General features: G+C 44.0%; 2 protein-coding genes across 5 annotated transcripts in view; one reads left to right on the forward strand and one right to left on the reverse strand.

Annotated features, from left to right (window-relative positions):
* Positions 1-15,709, forward strand: part of EFR3A (EFR3 homolog A) — a 101,272-nt gene extending 85,563 nt beyond the window's left edge. For all 4 annotated transcript variants that reach the window (XM_053246965.1, XM_053246966.1, XM_053246967.1 and 1 more), the window contains 6 exons: positions 1,816-1,943; positions 4,659-4,747; positions 7,170-7,218; positions 9,645-9,748; positions 10,761-10,810; positions 12,352-15,709. In XM_053246965.1, the coding sequence (XP_053102940.1) occupies positions 1,816-1,943; positions 4,659-4,747; positions 7,170-7,218; positions 9,645-9,748; positions 10,761-10,810; positions 12,352-12,457 (526 nt within the window). In that variant the 3' untranslated portion in view covers positions 12,458-15,709. The remainder of the gene's footprint in view (positions 1-1,815; positions 1,944-4,658; positions 4,748-7,169; positions 7,219-9,644; positions 9,749-10,760; positions 10,811-12,351) is intronic.
* A 180-nt stretch (positions 15,710-15,889) lies between these two features.
* Positions 15,890-17,179, reverse strand: part of OC90 (otoconin 90) — a 33,253-nt gene continuing 31,963 nt past the window's right edge. Inside the window, exon 12 of the mRNA XM_053245968.1 lies at positions 15,890-15,960. Within this exon, the coding sequence (XP_053101943.1) occupies positions 15,890-15,960 (71 nt within the window). The remainder of the gene's footprint in view (positions 15,961-17,179) is intronic.

The following is a 17,179-nucleotide window of genomic DNA, read 5'->3' on the forward strand; positions in this document are numbered from 1 at the left end:
TCAACCCGGGCCTGGTTCGTTTTGGACAAATCTGTCAAGCCAAGCCCATTCAACATTCAGCCCGGCTCAAACCAAGCCGGTTCTCACACCCCTAAATGGCCCTATCCAACCCCAGTACAGCACCCCTCCAGTGGCTCTTGCTGGCATCTGGTTTCCTTTTAGATTGTGAGCCCTTTGGGGACAGGGGACCATCTTTTTAATTTGTTATTATTTTTCTCTAGGAACATAGGAAGCTGCCATATACTGAGTCAGACCATTGGTCTATCTAGCTCAGTATTGTCTTCACAGACTGGCAGTGGCTTCTCCAAGGTTGCAGGCAGGAATCTCTCTCAGCCCTATCTTGGAGAAGCCAAGGAGGGAACTTGGAACCTTCTGCTCTTCCCAGAGCAGCTCCATCCCCTAAGGGGAATAACTTACAGTGCTCACACTTCTAGTCTCCCATTCATATGCAAACAGGGCAGACCCTGTTTAGCTAAGGGGACAAGTCATGCTTGCTACCACAAGACCAGCTCTCCTCTCTTTAAACCACTTTGAGAACTTTGGTTGAAGAGGGGTATAAAGACATACGTGGTGGTGGTGGTGGTGGTGGTGGTGGTAGTGGTAGTAGTAGTATGCGTCCTTGGGGAAGAGCAGGGCTACTTCATCACTCCATAGGAAGCTGGGTGTGTTGGTGTGTATGCGCAATACAGTGTAGGGCAAGACCATTAGGAGAGGAGGAGAGAGCCAAACAACTGGATAAATGGATCACCTTCCCATAGATGCTGCTCTGTGTTAGAACAGACCGTGTCCTAACTAAAGTCCTATTCAGACATTACTTTGTGTGTTCATACAGTGCCCATGCATACATAGAGTTTTTTGCGTGAGTGACTGTAATGAATTCATTTACAAAGTGAACCTGAGAACAAGCTGCTTCAAATACAGGGTATAGGCAAAACGTGTGCTATTGTATGTGTGTTGAACATAATGATTGAATAACGGTGCACGCATACAGATCTGTACCTGTCTGCACTGTATGCAGATTGTGTCTGCATGGAACGTAATGTGTGAATAATGTCTTTTTTTTTTTTAAAGGCAGCCACTGAGAGGCATCATACCACTGCCCTGAAGCAGGCAGCTGGGGTTAATTAATAAATAAATAGATAAATGTGTGGGAGGGAAATTTCGGTCCATCCTTATGCCCCACCTCTAGTCCAAATTCAAGCCAGTCGTTCTCAGCTGAGAACTTTCAGCTTGAGTCTAATTTTAAATTGATTTTCAACTTTTAGATGATCACACTGAAAAAAGATGGAGAGGCAGAATTGAAGGAATCAGATCAGATGTGCCATGTGTGCAGTTATCGAAGTGTAGTGTTAAAAACAAGTGTTATTTGATACAGAAAGTTGGGAGTTTTATTTTCATTTCCATGGCATGTTAGAGTTGCTATGATACGTTTCGCTGAATGGTATTGATCTCATGTATCTTCATTTCATCTTATCTTTTAGCCTTTTGTCAGGGGTTTTCAACCTTGGGTCCCCAGATGTTTTTGGACTACATCTCCCATCATCCTCAGCTACAATGGCCAAAGGATGATGGGAGTGTAGTCTAACTACTTCTGAAGACCCAAGGCAGAGAGCCCTGTCTTCTGGAATAGTCTTTAATTTCTAATTAAATAAAAGAGGAGAAATATTGTGAAGCTGGAACACCGTTTATTATGATGCGTGCCTCCATTTATTCACTATAAGCTGCATTCCTTGATTTATATAATGATGATCAGGCGTTCTGTGACTTGATTTATATAATGACCAGGAATTCATAGTTGCTACATATGTTTTGAAGCCTACCCAAGTCACTGGAGAAGGATGAAACAAGCTTATTTTTCCTAACCAACAAGATCGCAGAATCACTGGGTGGCAGTGGATACTGTGTAGAGAGACTGTCGGTGCCGTACGTACCCCTCGTGACAGGTAAGCAGTTAAAGAGTCCAGACACTTACTTGTGTACTGTACCCATTCTTCTGGGTCCACATCTATCACCACTTGGCATGTTTGCTCTGCAAGTAGCTACTCCTGAAATGGTTCCACAGAGTAGCTTTGCTAAGAGCAGACCCCATTCATGACAAAATCCTCTACTATATACAGGAGAACCTTGTTACTCGCTGAACTGCTGTTTGCGGTTCCACGTATTCACAGGTGTCTAATTGACACCGGTTTTCATGATACTTCAAGGGTTAAAACCCACATATACGCGGTTCCTAGAGGGCCGAATTTCTTTAAAGAAACAAACATTTTTTCTGCAGGTTTTTTGTGGTTGGGGTAGGGGGGCATTTCATGGCTTGGGGGGCATTGCTGGACACAAGGAGGGCCCAAGGAGACCCCACGGAGCATGCTGCAGTAGGAAGTTTTTTTGGCATTTATTGACCTTTTGCCCTTTTCATCCAGGAACCTAACCCCCTATTTTCCATAGGCACAGTGCCTCGTTACTCACTGTTTTGTTACTCGGGGTAATAGAACCAAACGAGCAACAAGGTTCTCCTGTATGCTGCTTATCAGTTATCATAATCTTATCCAGTGTTGTTAAAATCTATCAGGCCTAGCTCTCATGGAGATGATAGTCTGGACTATTGCTTTGGACTGCTGGTGGAGACTCAGTGTTCCTCGATTAAAATAAATTAAAAATCTCAGTGCATAGAAAACTAATATATCAGGAAGCAGGCTAGGCTGGAATTATTCCCTCCATCATCTAATTTTCATGCATTTATTTAAAGGCATGGATTTACATCCTGGCTAGCAAAGCATCTGTGCAGTAGTGTTGTGATCCATACTAAGGAAAACTGATCTTCCACAACTGCCTGCACTGCCCCAAAATATGCCCCTCCTTCCACTGCTGCCTGTGGGACATATTTCTGAGTGGCGCAGGCAGCTATGGAAGGAAGGGGAGAGCATTTCTCCTAGTCTGGATCCTTGGTCTGGAACCAGCATGTTAGTCAGGATGTCAGGCATTGTTTTTCTGCAGTGATAGTCCAAAAAATTAACAAGTGATAAAAACAGAATAGTTAAGTACAACATAATAAAACAAGACAGAAAACCACCACATAGCTAGTTCTGAGCTGCTTTTGTCAGCTGAGTTGCTTTTGTCGTCTTCTCTCCCCATTTTTAGCCTACTTTCCGGTAGGCTTATGAGATCACCCAGCATTGTGTGTGTGTGTCCATGTCTCCGTTTGTCCCCCCCTCTATCCCCACCATCAACTTCGCAACGCCTGGACCAATATGAACCATATCAGGTACAGTTGTAGGGACACATAGGGACACCTCAATGGCATAGTTTGTGATGATGTTATCCACCCCAATTTAAGATGACGGAAACATAAAACTTTGAGGCGCAAGTGGACTAACTTGTAAATGGCTTAACCAATTTGATCCAAATTTGGCACAGCTGTAGGGACACATAGGGATGCCCCAGTGGTGTAGCTTGTGATGATGTCATCCACCCGATCCAAGATGGTGGACATGTGGACTTTTAAGGCACAAGTGCACTAACTTGAAGATTGTCTAACCAATTTGAACAAAATGTGGTACAGTTGTAGTGAGTGATACACAGAGACACCTCAGTGGTGTCATTTGTAATGATGTCATCCACCCCGATCCAAGATGGCAGATGCATGAACATTTGAGGTCCAAGAGTAACTCGTGGACCTCAATTTGAACCAAATTTAATCCAGTTGTAGAGATAGTGAAAGGAAAGTAGGTTGCTTAGTTCTTACTAGAACAACTTTAGTTTTCTAGCTGATACTTCAGTCTAAACATTTTATTTCCATTTTTATGTATTTTTTGAAATTCAGCTCTATTTCCATCGGGCAAAAAGCCTCATAAAGGCAGGCACAAGTTAAAAGGTAAATTTGAGCCATAACTGCCTCTCCTCGATGTAGCATTCTCCTCTTGTGGGTAGGATCTGTAGGCAGTCCCATAGGTTCTGTGCTCCTAGACATAAACTGCCAATGTTGTTTGGGTTTTCCTTTATTTTTCCTGCTTCTTGTGCTTTTGTGATACACGCCACTATAGTTGTAGCCTGTTCTTTCTCTTCCCTTTGAACTCTTTCTATAGTTATACATTTAATCTGTTGGTGAGATGCTCAAGAGGTTGCTTCTGGGAACTCGGTTTCAAAATCATGAACATTCTCCCATACATGTGTGTTGTTGGAACTGTGTGTTGAAATCTGATAGGGTTCACTTCCCTGTTGGCGAAGGAAAAGGAAATGAAAACTGACATGTGATGCTTAGTATTTCTCCCCAGCATTTTGCTGAAGTTGAGGCATTTTTTACACGTTTGCAGGTTAGAAAGGCCTGTTCCTTGCACGGAGACACAGAAGGGTTTTCTGATTTTGAGGATGGGTCTAGGGGTTTGCCCCTGGACAGTGGACAGTGCAACTCATGCTTGCATTCAAAAAAGCAGTTCTGCCACTATCCACGGAGACCGTAGCTTTTCTGGGTTAGTAGCAGCCACACTGCTGCTGCCACCTATGGTTTAAAAAAACAACAACCCTGAAATATTTGCATGGGTCCCCCTATGAAAGTGTTCAACCTCTCCTCCCCACCTGCCACTTAAGCTACCCACAAAAATACTGGCAAAAAGGTTGAGTTTTGGACCAGCTCCAGTGATGATATTGTCCTTGCTCTTGTCCAGATGAAGACAGACTCTCCAGGAGGAAGAGCATCGTGGACACCTTATCAATCCAGGTAGACATTCTGCCTGGCTGCAGTCTGGAAGAAAAGGTATGCAACACTTCCATGAATTAAACTTTTCCATTACATGCTGGAGTGACTTTTTTTTTATTTAACCTTTCTCCCTGTAGCGAACATCTTTTCCAAAACCAGGAACCTGCTGCAGATCTCCTGTATGCCTGCCTTGGAACTCCTGCATGTTGCAAAGGGTTTGGGGGCATAGCATAGGGCACGCAGCCAGCTGGCTCAGAGTGCTGGCCAAGCCTCTTACGAATATGTTAAATATTTATATACCACTTTTAAACAGAAAGGTTTTTTTATTATTTTATTTATTTATTGTTTTATTTATATACCACTTTTCATTAAAATAATCTCAAAGTGGTTTACAATACAATTTTTAAAAATGCATAACTAAAATACAAATAAAAGGGCTCCCTGTCCCCAAAGGGCTCACAATCTAAAAAAGAATCATAAGACAGACACCAGTAAAAGCCACTGGAGGGATGCTGTGCTGGGGCTGGATAGAGACAGTTGCTCTCCCCTTGTTCAATAAAAGAGAATCACCACTTTAAAAAGGTGCCTCTTTGCTTGGTTAGCAGGGGAGCTCTTGGCCCTCATTGGTGCTTTGCCTGAACTTGGAGTGCATCTTGGGACACAGCCAACTCTGCTTCCATTATGGGAAAGATAGATGAGCTTGGCATGGAGTGCATTGATCCATAGAGTGACCGAGGGTCGGACACAACTGAATGGACAGAGAGAGATAATGGACAGAGAAAGTTTGCCCACCATCTCTTGAGGAAAAAGAACCCCTGGGATGCTTCTGAAGAATACCCAGGTTCCCTGGAACACAGTTTAATTTTCAAACTAATGTAGTTAATAACCTGATCCTAAATGTTTGTCCTGCTACATTTGATTATGTTGGCTACATAGCATTCACTCCAGTGTCCGCAAACTATAATGGGTTGGGCCATTGTAGCTATTACTATGCTGCTGGCACAGCTGAAAGGAGCCATTTCGGAAACAGAAGCATGTAGCATATTTACAGTGCATTATGGGTGGGTAAAGAGGTTCCACTCCTTCTAACTTTGCATAGGCTCTACACTTGGATACGACTTTGTAGGATTTAGCTCATATCTGTTCCTTTCTTTGTTTGTTTGTTTGTTTGTTTGTTTGTTTGTTTGTTTCTCCTAAACATAACCAAGTTTCATTTTATTTCTTAGAGAGGCAGCAATGATTTCTAAGCTTGAGAAAAGAAATGCAAACTTAGGGGTAGAATCCTGTACACATGGGGCCAGTGTAGTGTAGTGGTTAGAGTGCTGGACTAGGACCGGGGAGACATGAGTTCAAATCCCCATTCAGCCATGGAACTCACTGGGTGACTCTGGGCCAGTCACTTAACTCTCAGCCTAACCTACCTCACAGATTTGTTGTGAGGATAAAAATAACCATGTGCACCACCCTGGGCTGCTTGGAGGAAGAGCGGGATATAAATGTAAAAATGAATCTGTTTTTGTTTTGCATATTATTGATCCCAATGGGCTTTAAGCACAAGTTTGTGAGAAGAGTGCTGCTAGATTAGATGAAAGGTGCCCATCAAGACAAGCACTCTGTTTCCGAAAAGGGACTGCCAAATGGCCCCTGGAGGTGCACAAGCAGAGCATCTCTCCCCCAACTGATCTCTCCAGGAGTTGATATCTAAGCCCTATTCAGACTTGTACCCAGCTGCTGAATGAAGTTCAATAGAAGAGAGCTGGTCGTGTGGTAGCAAGCATGACTTGTCCCCTTAGCTAAGCAGGGTCTGCCCTGGTTGCATATGAATGGGAGACTTGATATGTGAGCACTGTAAGATATTCCCCTAAGGGGATGGAGCCCCTCTGGGAAGAGCAGAAGGTTTCAAGTTCCCTCCCTGGCAGCATCTCCAAGATAGGGCTGAGAGAGATTCCTGCCTGCAACCTTGGAGAAGCTGCTGCCAGTCGGTGTAGATAATACTGAGCTAGATAGACCACTGGTCTGACTCAGTATATGGTGGTTTCCTATGTTCCTTTGATATTTGAGGAAAATCCCTCGGACCCAGCTGCTATTTAGCAGATGATTTCAGAAAGAGCCTCCAACCTTGTTTCCCCCTCATAAACTATCAAAACTTGAGAGTTCACACAACTCGCGAACTAAGGTGCGGAGGCATCTAAGGCATCTCTTACCCTAGTAATTGTCATGAGAACAATCCTATTATGTTGTACCTGGGTCTGGATGTATGTACACTTCCACATGTTTTTGTGTGAATGACTGTCCATTCATTTGAAAAGTTAACTTTTCTGGCCGACATCCGGACTAAGTCACTCAGTAGTACTCTTCAGGAATTACTCTAAAGAACTACTTAATTTCAATAGGGCTACTCAGAAGTAATATAGCCTGGATGTCAGCCATGGCTTTTACTCCAATTACTGCAGTGTCTTTATCATTATTGTTTCTTTAGGCGAACAGCACTGAAGAAATCACCTTTGAAACGTTGAAGCAGGCGATAGGTATGATAAATTGCATTTATGTATCCATTAAACTGCTCACACATCTTTGTGTAATAGAAACATTGACCAGTAAAACTGCTGGCTTAGCCTTTGGAAGTCCAAACTAGGTGGCACAACTGTGTGTCGGAATTAGGACTTCCCCTTCCCTTTCTCTCATTTTCATATGAAATTAATGCCCCCAATTCCTTCCTTCCTTTCAGAAATCTCCCCCTTTCTTTTTTTATTGGGAAGGGAAGAGGAAAAGCAGCATATAGTGACATTTTGCCTTCCTTGCTCTGCAAATCATTCTTGAGGATGCTGTGTGGCCCCAGAGAACTGGCCAATCATCTATCACCTGAAAGGTCCACTCCACCTGGCCTCATGCTAGAGCTGGTGCTTCAAGATGGGCTGGAAGACTGATTTAAAGCACATTTATGGGTAGGCAGGAAGGCGATACAAGAACCTTCTCTGGCCACACTTCCTAGAATTGCACACACACACACACACACACACACACACACACAGAGATACTTTTTCTCTTGGTAGGATGGAGGATAAGAAGAATTGAGAGAAGCTGGATTGGAAGAAGATGAGCATGGTTTTAAAGTTGGAGGAAGAAACATCAATAACCTGCACTATGCTGATGACACCACTCTGATTGCTGAGAATGTGGATGATCTGCAAGCTCTAGTAGTGAAAGTCAAGGAGCACAGTGAAAAAGTGGGACTACAACTAAGTGTAAAGAAGACTAAACTAATGACAATGGGTACAGCAACCAGCCTCAGAATTGACAATGAAGATATTGAAGTGGTGGATAGCTTCTGCCTGTTAGGATTGACTGTCAATAGTAAAGGATCCAGCAGTCAAGAAATATGCCACAGTCTAACACTTGGTAGGGTAGCAATGAAGGCCTTGGAAAGGATATTTAGATGCTGTGACATGTCTACACCGACAAAGATTAGAATCGTTTGGACCATGGTTTTCCCCGTGACACTCTATGGATGCGAAGGCTGAACTTTGAAGAAGCAGGATAGAAAAAGTATTGACGCTTTTGAACTTTGGTGCTGGAGAAGACTTTTGAGGATACCATGGACAGCCAGGAAAACAAACAAATGGATCATAGAACAAATCAATCCAGAATTTTCATTCGTGGCGCAAATGACCAGGCTCAAACTATCATACTTCAGACACATCATGCAAAGATACAGCTCCCTTGAGAAGTCCATAGTACGGGTAAAAGTTGAAGGAAAGAGAAGAAGAGGACGACCAGCAGCAAGGTGGATGGACTCGATTACGACAGCAATGAATGCACCACTGTGAGACCTTAAAGGCCAAGTTGAAGACAGATCATCCTGGAGAGAATCTATCTATGTGGTCACTAAGAGTCGACACCAACTTGACGGCACTTAACCAATCAATCAATCAGGGTGGAGGAAAAACAGCTGGGGAAGAGACGTTTCAGGGAAAAGAGGAAGAATGGAGCGAAGTGTTTAGCATCCCTTTAAGCCACCCCTAGTGCACTTTTAATCACAGCCCACTTCACCCCCACTTCATAAGAGACCAGACTGGGTTGTGCTACCATCACTTTTGGCTTTGCCCAATAAACCACATAGATTTCCTGTCAAGAACTATACTAAGGGCTGGATCAAATGCTACCCTCCCCAGCCCATATGAAGAAAGAGAGGCTGCACCAGGAGTGCATCAGTTGAGAGATCCTCCATGAACATCCTGATACCCTCCCAGCACATCCTTTGATGTGGGGGCCATTCATCCAAATGAACAAATACTTGTTTAAGCATCAGGACATCATGGAGGGCATCCCAAAGGCCATGCTGTGGTATGACCTCTTTCTTCACAAGGGCTGGAGTCAGCAAGGTGTTGATCGCACCAGCCCCATGTGATCTCTTTCTCTGTCACTGAAGCAGTCCTTCCCCCCACATCTGCCACCCTAACCCTCAGCATTTCTCAGAGAATGATTCTGTAGTTTAGTCTTGCTTGTTTTCACTATCTCTAGAACTTTTGCCATTATGTGGTGATAGTTTTTGTTGTATTGAAAAGCAGTATATCCATTTTTTAAAACAAGAAACCACTTTTTAAGTTATTTACATAATAAAGAAAGATAGCTTTTCCCCTGTTCCCAAAGAGCTTGCAATCTGGGGGAAAAAAACAAATGGGACATTAGCAACAGCCACTGGAGATACACTATGCTGGGCTGAATAGGGACTGTTGCTAAATATAGGAGACCCACTACTTTAAAAGGTGCCTCTCTTTGCCCAGTTAAGCAAGGGAGATCTTTCAACTTTGTTTGGTGTTGGTCGTATTTTCTCTTGTAACTTTCTCTGGCTAACAGATGTGATCTGTGGATCACTTCCCCTGTGCCCTCAATATCTGGTCTTTGGCAAACCCAAGTGACTTCAGTATTTATGTATTTATTTTGATTTTTCAAGACAACAATGGGCTTGAGGAGCAAGAGAAGGAAAAGAGGCGGCTTGTCATTGAAAAGTTCCAGAAGGCCCCTTTTGAAGAAATAGCTGCACAGTGTGAAACCAAAGTGAGTACTTGGGCCATGGCCCACTCCCCACCTGCTCCAAGTAAAGTAAAGTGTGCAGTCGGGTCAGTGTCGACTCCTGGCGACCATAGAGCCCTTTGGTTGTCTTTGGTAGAATACAGGAGGGGTTGACCATTGCTTCCTCCCTCGCATTATGAGATGATGCCTTTCAGCATCTTCCTATATCACTGCTGCCCAATATAGGTGTTTCCCATAGTCTGGGAAATATACGAGTGGGGATTCGAACTGACCACCTCTGGCTTGCTGGTCAAGTCATTTCCCCGCTGCGCCATTAGGTGGCTGCTCCAGTGTAGCCCAGTTTATTTTTAAAAGGCCAAGCTCCTCTGCATGTAGGAGAGGAAAGCTAGAAGAAGAGTGCTTAGGCAAAGATCTACCCATCTCTAGGCCATGTTTTCATGTAGATTTCCACCATTGGGTGGACATCTTGTTGGAGATGGCGTTCCAGTGCATCGACCTCTTGCACCAATTATTCTAATGACCACTAGGGGCATTGGGAGCAGAGGTAGTGAGTGAGGGTCTCCTTACCTCAACAGGGGGGTAGGGGAAACGGGGTTAGGGTAACCACACATCACAAAAAGTCCTAAAAATAAAGGAGGTAAACTTTTTTTTTTTTTTGCCAAGGATCACAAAAAATCCTGTAATATCACCAAGAAGGATGAGCAGATCGAACCGCTGAACCCGCCCACCCACCCCAAATCGCAGAAATCGCTCCAAAATCACTATTTTAAAAAAACCCTCACCAAATGCGGATACTCAGGTCGCGGTTGGCAAGACCTATCACGATTTTCCAGTCATACGTACTCAAAACCGTGATTGGTAAAACCCTGGTTGCAAGGGATGATTGTATATCAGGTGAGACCCTGGGAATAAAAGAAGGTGCAACAAGATGGCTCTGCTAGTATTGAAGGTTCTTCATGTCTCAGAATCAGTCTATTGGAAGGGAGCAGTGATCATCTGGCATCTCCCTGAAGGATTTTATTTTTACTCTCTGCAGGCCAACCTGCTTCACGACAGGCTGACACAAATATTGGAGCGCACCATCCGGTAAGGCTTTGGGAAAGAAATGCTCTGGAGTTGGTGAGAACTATGCTTCACTCTTGGTTTCTCACAGTGTTAATTTCCTTCCCCTTCCCTTCATTTAAAACAACAACACTGAAGCCAATTCTGGTGCAGTTATTATGCACACTTATTTATTACATTTAAATTACAATTCATTACACTTAATAGGAAGTAAGTCCATTGAAATCAGTGGCACTTGCTCCCATGTAAACATACTTATGATGTTGAGGCTGTAGATTACAGGTATACGTGGAATTAAATTTTTAATCCAGGGGCATATTTATATGACAAGAGTTACTGTGACTCCTGGTCATTTACATTGACCAGGGAACCCTGGGGATTGTACTTCTGTGAGGAGATGGGTAGGGATCTGTGATAAAGAATTCTCTGACTGGTTCCTTGTCTGAACTGAGATTGTGGCCTAGACTAAACCCACACTCTTCTGAAGCTGGATGCTACAAGAGATTATCAGGAACATAGGAAGCTGCCTTCTACCGAGTCAGACCATTGGTCCATCTAGTTCAGTATTGTCTACACAGACTGGCTACAGCTTCTCCAAGGTTGCAGACAGGAGTCTCAGCCCTATCTTGGAGATGCCAGGGAGGGAACTTGGAACTTTCTTCATGCAAACATGCAGATGCGCTTCCCAGAGCGGCCCCATCCCCTAAGGGGAATATCTTACAGTGCTCACATATCGTCTCCCATTCAAATGCAACAAGGGTGGACACTGCTTAGTAAAGGGGACAATTCATGCTTGCTACCCCAAGACCAACTCTTGTGGACAAGCTCCCTTGAAAGACATCTTGTCCCCCACTCAGCGCTGAAAGGATTCCATGATGATAGGCCCTTTCAAGCCACTGTGACTGCCCTACAATACTTCCTTGGGATGATTTCTGTTCCTGTACAAGTTGCTGTGCCTCTGAGTCAGCAGCTCCAGTGATGGCAAACTGTCAATGGAGATGGTTCTTCTCACTGAGGAACTCCTGATACGCTCCCTAGGAACTCCATAACACAGAACCCCAGAAAACAGTTTGAGAGCCTCTGCTGTAGGACATATCATGGGGGCCACATTCTCACCACCTCAAATGCTGAAAAGCACAGTAATTGAAAGCTTGAGGACCTTCTGAGGAACCTAACCCCATCATTCTCATAGGTGCCATGTTTCAATTATCATGGTGTTGGCATTCGTCATCCCACAATAATGGAAACCAGGTATATATAGCCGAACCGTGAATTAGGGATGTTCATGAGCTGTTCATGCAGCTGCTGGCGGTGCAGGGAGCAGGTCCCTTAAAAAGCCGGTAAGGAGCTCCTTACCGTTTTTTAAGGGATCCGCTCGATACCCAATCAAGGCGGTTCAGCGCTTCCTAGAGGAGGTGCCGAACCAGCTTGTGTACATCCGTACCGTGAATGGAGAACTTGCGAAAAACAAGGGTCTCCTGTACAAGCAAAGATGAATAAAAATATGATTGACTATATCATGAAGCCTAGCAATCATGTCCCCGTTTGTTCTCCCTCTCCTCCAGGCCTCCTCCAAGCCCCTCTGGAACAATGGCCATTTCTGCTGGACGCACTCATTACCAGTCTGTCCCAGTCTACGAGATGAAGTTTCCAGATCTTTGTGTGTATTAAGTCTCCTCTGACGTCACCGAAAAGACAAGTTCCAAGATATGTATTTCACGTAACGTAATGGTGTGTCTGCCCAGAGAAGATAACATTTTGTTTTAAATTATGTGCCCCCGCAGGCCAAAATGATTTCTTTAAAACAATTACCGTCTGGAAGCAAATAGGTTCTTTTGTTCATTTTAATTTTAGTCCTTTTTGTTAATTTTAGATTTTAGTTTACAAGTTTATTTTTGTACCATGAGTTTTTGTTACACGTTTAATATTTATATTTTTCAAAAACATACTTTTCCTCCTTCTTGATATATTTATAGCACTGGTGGCTCTTTGTTCACATACGTAGATTCTTTGTGTGGAATAGAACTCCTGTTCACAAATAGAAGATGCGAGTTTTACCTTGTGGCCTTAAGGCCAAAACTGCACTGGGGCTTATAAATATAAATCACTTTGAAAAGCCATGATATAAATGCCACGATTTCTCCCAAAGGTTCCTGGAAGAAGTATAGTGTTGTAAGAACAATTAGAATTCTTAGTTAGCCTTTTTTCACAGATCTCTAGTTCTCAAGTTTCCTTGCTTGCAAGAAGCGAAGGCGGTTAAATAGGTCTGAAACACTTTCAGATTTCTACACTCTGCGGCAGTAGGATGAAATTCATAATGCACAAAATTGAGTTTGCACCTGTTTCTCCAGGCTAGAGCCAAAGCTATGAATCCGGTATCTTTAAATATTCCCGATGATATGGTTTGGAGGGAAGAGGAAGGAGAGCTTGACTCAGTTCATCTCCCCCTACCTACCCCAAACTAATATTTGGCAAAATTGAAAACTGACTGCTTTAGCTCCTGGACTAGAGAAACACATGTGCAACTCCTCATATGCATCTCTTGGATTAGGGTCACAGTGCAGTCGCTAACTTTGTATCGCTGTTTGTTATATATTACCTTAGCATGCTCAAGAAGCAGACTTTCTCCTTTTCAGTGGCAGCCCTTCACAATAACGTCTGGAGCCGATTGAAGTGTGTGTGTTTTAATGCAAAAGATTTACAGACTTTCCTGCCAGGAGCCCAAGGTGGTGATGTAGAGTCATCATGCAGATGACTCCCTCTCCTGGCTATGAGAGAGGCAGCTCAGTCCATGCGGAAGTGTGCTTTTTCCTGCCGTTGCTGGCCATTGGAGGACTCCGCTCGCATTTGTGGCGCTGCACCGCTGGCTTGCGGCGAGAGTGTCTGGCTTGAGAGGCGAGGAGCTTCCTTTGGGAGCCCGGAAGTGTGCAATTTATTTTCCTGTCTCAAGGAATATAGTTTCATACAGATCGTGGTTTTTAAAATGCGCAGAGTATTTTGTTAACGTCGGGTTGAGAACATTAAAGGGAAAGCAGGTTCTATATTTGATACGGCAAGAAATGAGTGAAGGTATTGTAAAAGAATTGATGTTTGATCCATGCTGAACTGTAATACTGGGAAAGTTATAGTGTGGGATTCCCACCCACCCTCCCCCCGCCATATTGTTGAGTGTTTAACAAACTTATGTGGTTGGTTAAGTATTTGTATAGCTTAGAGTGCTGTTGCCCAGTTAAAGCACATTCCGAACCCCTCCGATTTTATGTGTTTTGTAGGATTTAATGGTTACAATTAAATTTCATAGGGCCATGCCTTTGATATAAACACATTATCTAGAGTCCAAGTTAGGACATAATTTTTCACTTAAGCTGTAATACAAAGTATTGTCTCTTGCTTAAAACTGGATAAATAGGGGTAGTTGTCACCCTTGTGTGATGCGGTAGCTGAAACAGAGGAGCACACATGGAGCCCAGAGATCTCACTTGCTAGATTGGAAGCCTAATGGTCAGGGATCCAAAGAGGCCCGGGCCTGCAGCTCAAGCAGAGGTCCCCAACCTTGGCTCCAGGGATGTCTCTAATTTGTTTCATCTGTGTGCAGAATGAGTTTTGTTCTGGGCTTGCAGTATCACAGCAATGTGTGTGCACGTGTGCATTCAGAGTGGGGCCTTCCTGATTCAGCCCGAGTGGGATCTAAAATTAATTGAGTGGACATTAAAAAAAAATTGTGCGCACACCTTAAAGGGAAGACTGCTTGGTTCCCCAGGTGTTGTTGGACTACAACTCCCATCATCCCCAGCCACGATGGCAGAAAGCCCAGAGGGTGATGGGGGTTAAGCCCCCACAGGTTGTTGGACTTCAGCTCCCATAATCCCCAGATCAGGTCATTGTGGCCGGGGATTATGGGAGTTGAAGTCCAACAACATCTGGAGGGGGGGGCAAGTTTGAGAACCCCTGCCATAGAATAATGTTCAAGATGTGTCTCTGTGCACCTTCTCTACAATACACTTGTCCCAGTTAATGAATGGCGCAACAATCTGCTCATGCACCTTTGCATTTTCACTATTGTTACCCGGTATTCTCTTGATCACATGCATAATTGGCACTTCTTATCACCATAGGTCTAGGGTCCCCTCCACTCTCCACACACACATAAATACTTCTCTTTTTATAAGGTAAGCTGGTAGAGCTGGGCCTACACGAATTTATCTCTGTAAATGCAGTACACAAAGACATAGTCAGTGTGGCATGCACAATTGCTTCCATGTGCTCTTGGATGAGGAGGGGTATTCCATGTGTGTGAGAGAGAACTGAGATCTGGAATTAAGATCTGAATGGCAGCTCCCATTCTTTTCTGAGAGCTCTCCGCCTCCTCCTCCCCTCCTCCTGCCCCCTTGATCTTTGCAACAACATGACCACCAATCAGGAGTGTGCGTGCCTCTCCTACCCTGGCTGGACACTCCTCTGACCCTGTTTAGGGTTGTGAGAACAGCCCTCGTTCCTTTCTTGGTATCTAGCCAAAGTCAGGCAGCCCAATTTAGCAAATGCAAATTTAGTGTGGAAACACTACCCCTCGCACAGCAGTCTGTGCACACATTTGAGCATTAGGAATTGTGGGTGCAGCCATATGCGCTTATTAGTCTGTTGTTGCCCCTGCAGTCCTCTGGGCTGGGGTCTGGATGCATTTCAGCTTTTCTTTCATTCATTTCTGTAACATCCTGACTCTCGGAAAAATTGCTGTAACGTAACCTGACCAGTTCAGTATTTCCCATGCTTCAAAATCGTCCACAGTAAAAGTTTGGTTTTAGTATGTTAATTTTACACTCATGTTTCTGTGGCTTTACCTAACGAACAATTGTTCACGAAATGTAAGAACATGCTGTGTGTCGTCTATAAATATGCAAATAAAGGGAAAAAAGAGAAGATAAACCATGCTTTGTGTAATCTTCTAAACATCAGCAAATAAAGGTTGGTGGGGAGAAGATAAACCATGACGTTTACGAACGCCTTTCTGTAATTCAGTGTTTTGAATACACTAATCATGAGAGCCTGGTTTTCTTCAGATTTCAGTGTGTGTCTTTCCTACATGATAGTCTGGAGTGGATCTGGTCAGTTGTCATTAGGGAAAACCTCACCCGTGATTTCTTTAGTCCCATGTGAGTAGATAGTAAATGGGTCATCTAAAGGAGGCAAGGGGGAACCATTCACGTGTTCTAGTCCGGAAGAGGTGCATATTTAAATAGGACTCAGGAAACCAACCACAGAAAAGCAGTCGCATCATCAGCTTCTCGGGTCCAAGTGCCCTTTAGAATTCATATGGAAGGTCTTCAAGAGACTTGAAAAACCACCTAATAGGGTCCAGCATGGTTGCCATATTTGCTTTGCTTTTCCCCCAAGCAAAACTGAATTGAGCACTTTGCTTCCACAAGGAGATCATTCACACAATCAAAAGCTGTGTGTGCTCCCAATTTTTGGTTGTGTGGAAGCAAGGTAGGAGGAAAAGATACCCAGGTTTTCCTCCTACCGTGCTTCCACACAATCACTTCTACCCAGGTTTTCTTCCTACCTTGTGTCCACACAACTGAAGATTAGGAGCACACACAGCTAAAAGACAGTCTTTGATTGTGTGAATGACCTCAAGGTGCATTGCTGAGCCACAGAAACTGAATACAAAAAAATTAGGTAGGAAGGGGGTAAACGAGAGCATTCTTGGACAGCCTAAAAACAACTCAACGGTGATGTGAAATCCTAAACCTAGGTTTGGGGTGGGTAGATACAGTTTTCAAGTATTGCATTTGCTTTGACCATGGGCAACAGTAGCAATGACCAGTGAGTACAACCCCTGCAGGTATTTTGTCACATGACATATAATGTATGGACTTCAAAGATACATGATATGCTGATAGCCACTAGCTTAGATGGCTTGAGAAGGGATTAAACAAATTCATGGAGGCCAAGACTATCGGTGGCTGCTAGCTGCAATATGGAACCGCCACGTTCAGATGAAGTATGCCACTGAATACCAGTAGTCGGAGAGTGACAGCTGCCGCCTTTATGCCTGCTTGTGGGCTTCACAGTAGCATCCCATAGAATCAGAGTTGGAAGGGGCGTTGAAGGTCTCCTAGCTCAGGCCCTGTGTGCCACGCAGGGAACTGCTGCAGAATCCCTCAGAGGTGGCAGTCCAGACCACCCTTAGAGAAGGAGGGCCCACCACTGCACGAGGCAGATTGTTCCATTGTCTTAAGAGCTCGTAAGATTAGGAAATCCTTCCTAATGTTTAGCCTGAATTGGCTTCCTCGCAGTTTCAACCCATTGGTTCTAGTCCTGCCATCATGAACAACAGAGGAGAAGTTGGCTCCTCCGTCCAGAGGTGCACGGAGGTAATTTTGGAGCCTGGAC

This window comes from Hemicordylus capensis, chromosome 4 (assembly GCF_027244095.1).
Source record: "Hemicordylus capensis ecotype Gifberg chromosome 4, rHemCap1.1.pri, whole genome shotgun sequence".
Lineage (NCBI taxonomy): Eukaryota > Metazoa > Chordata > Lepidosauria > Squamata > Cordylidae > Hemicordylus > Hemicordylus capensis.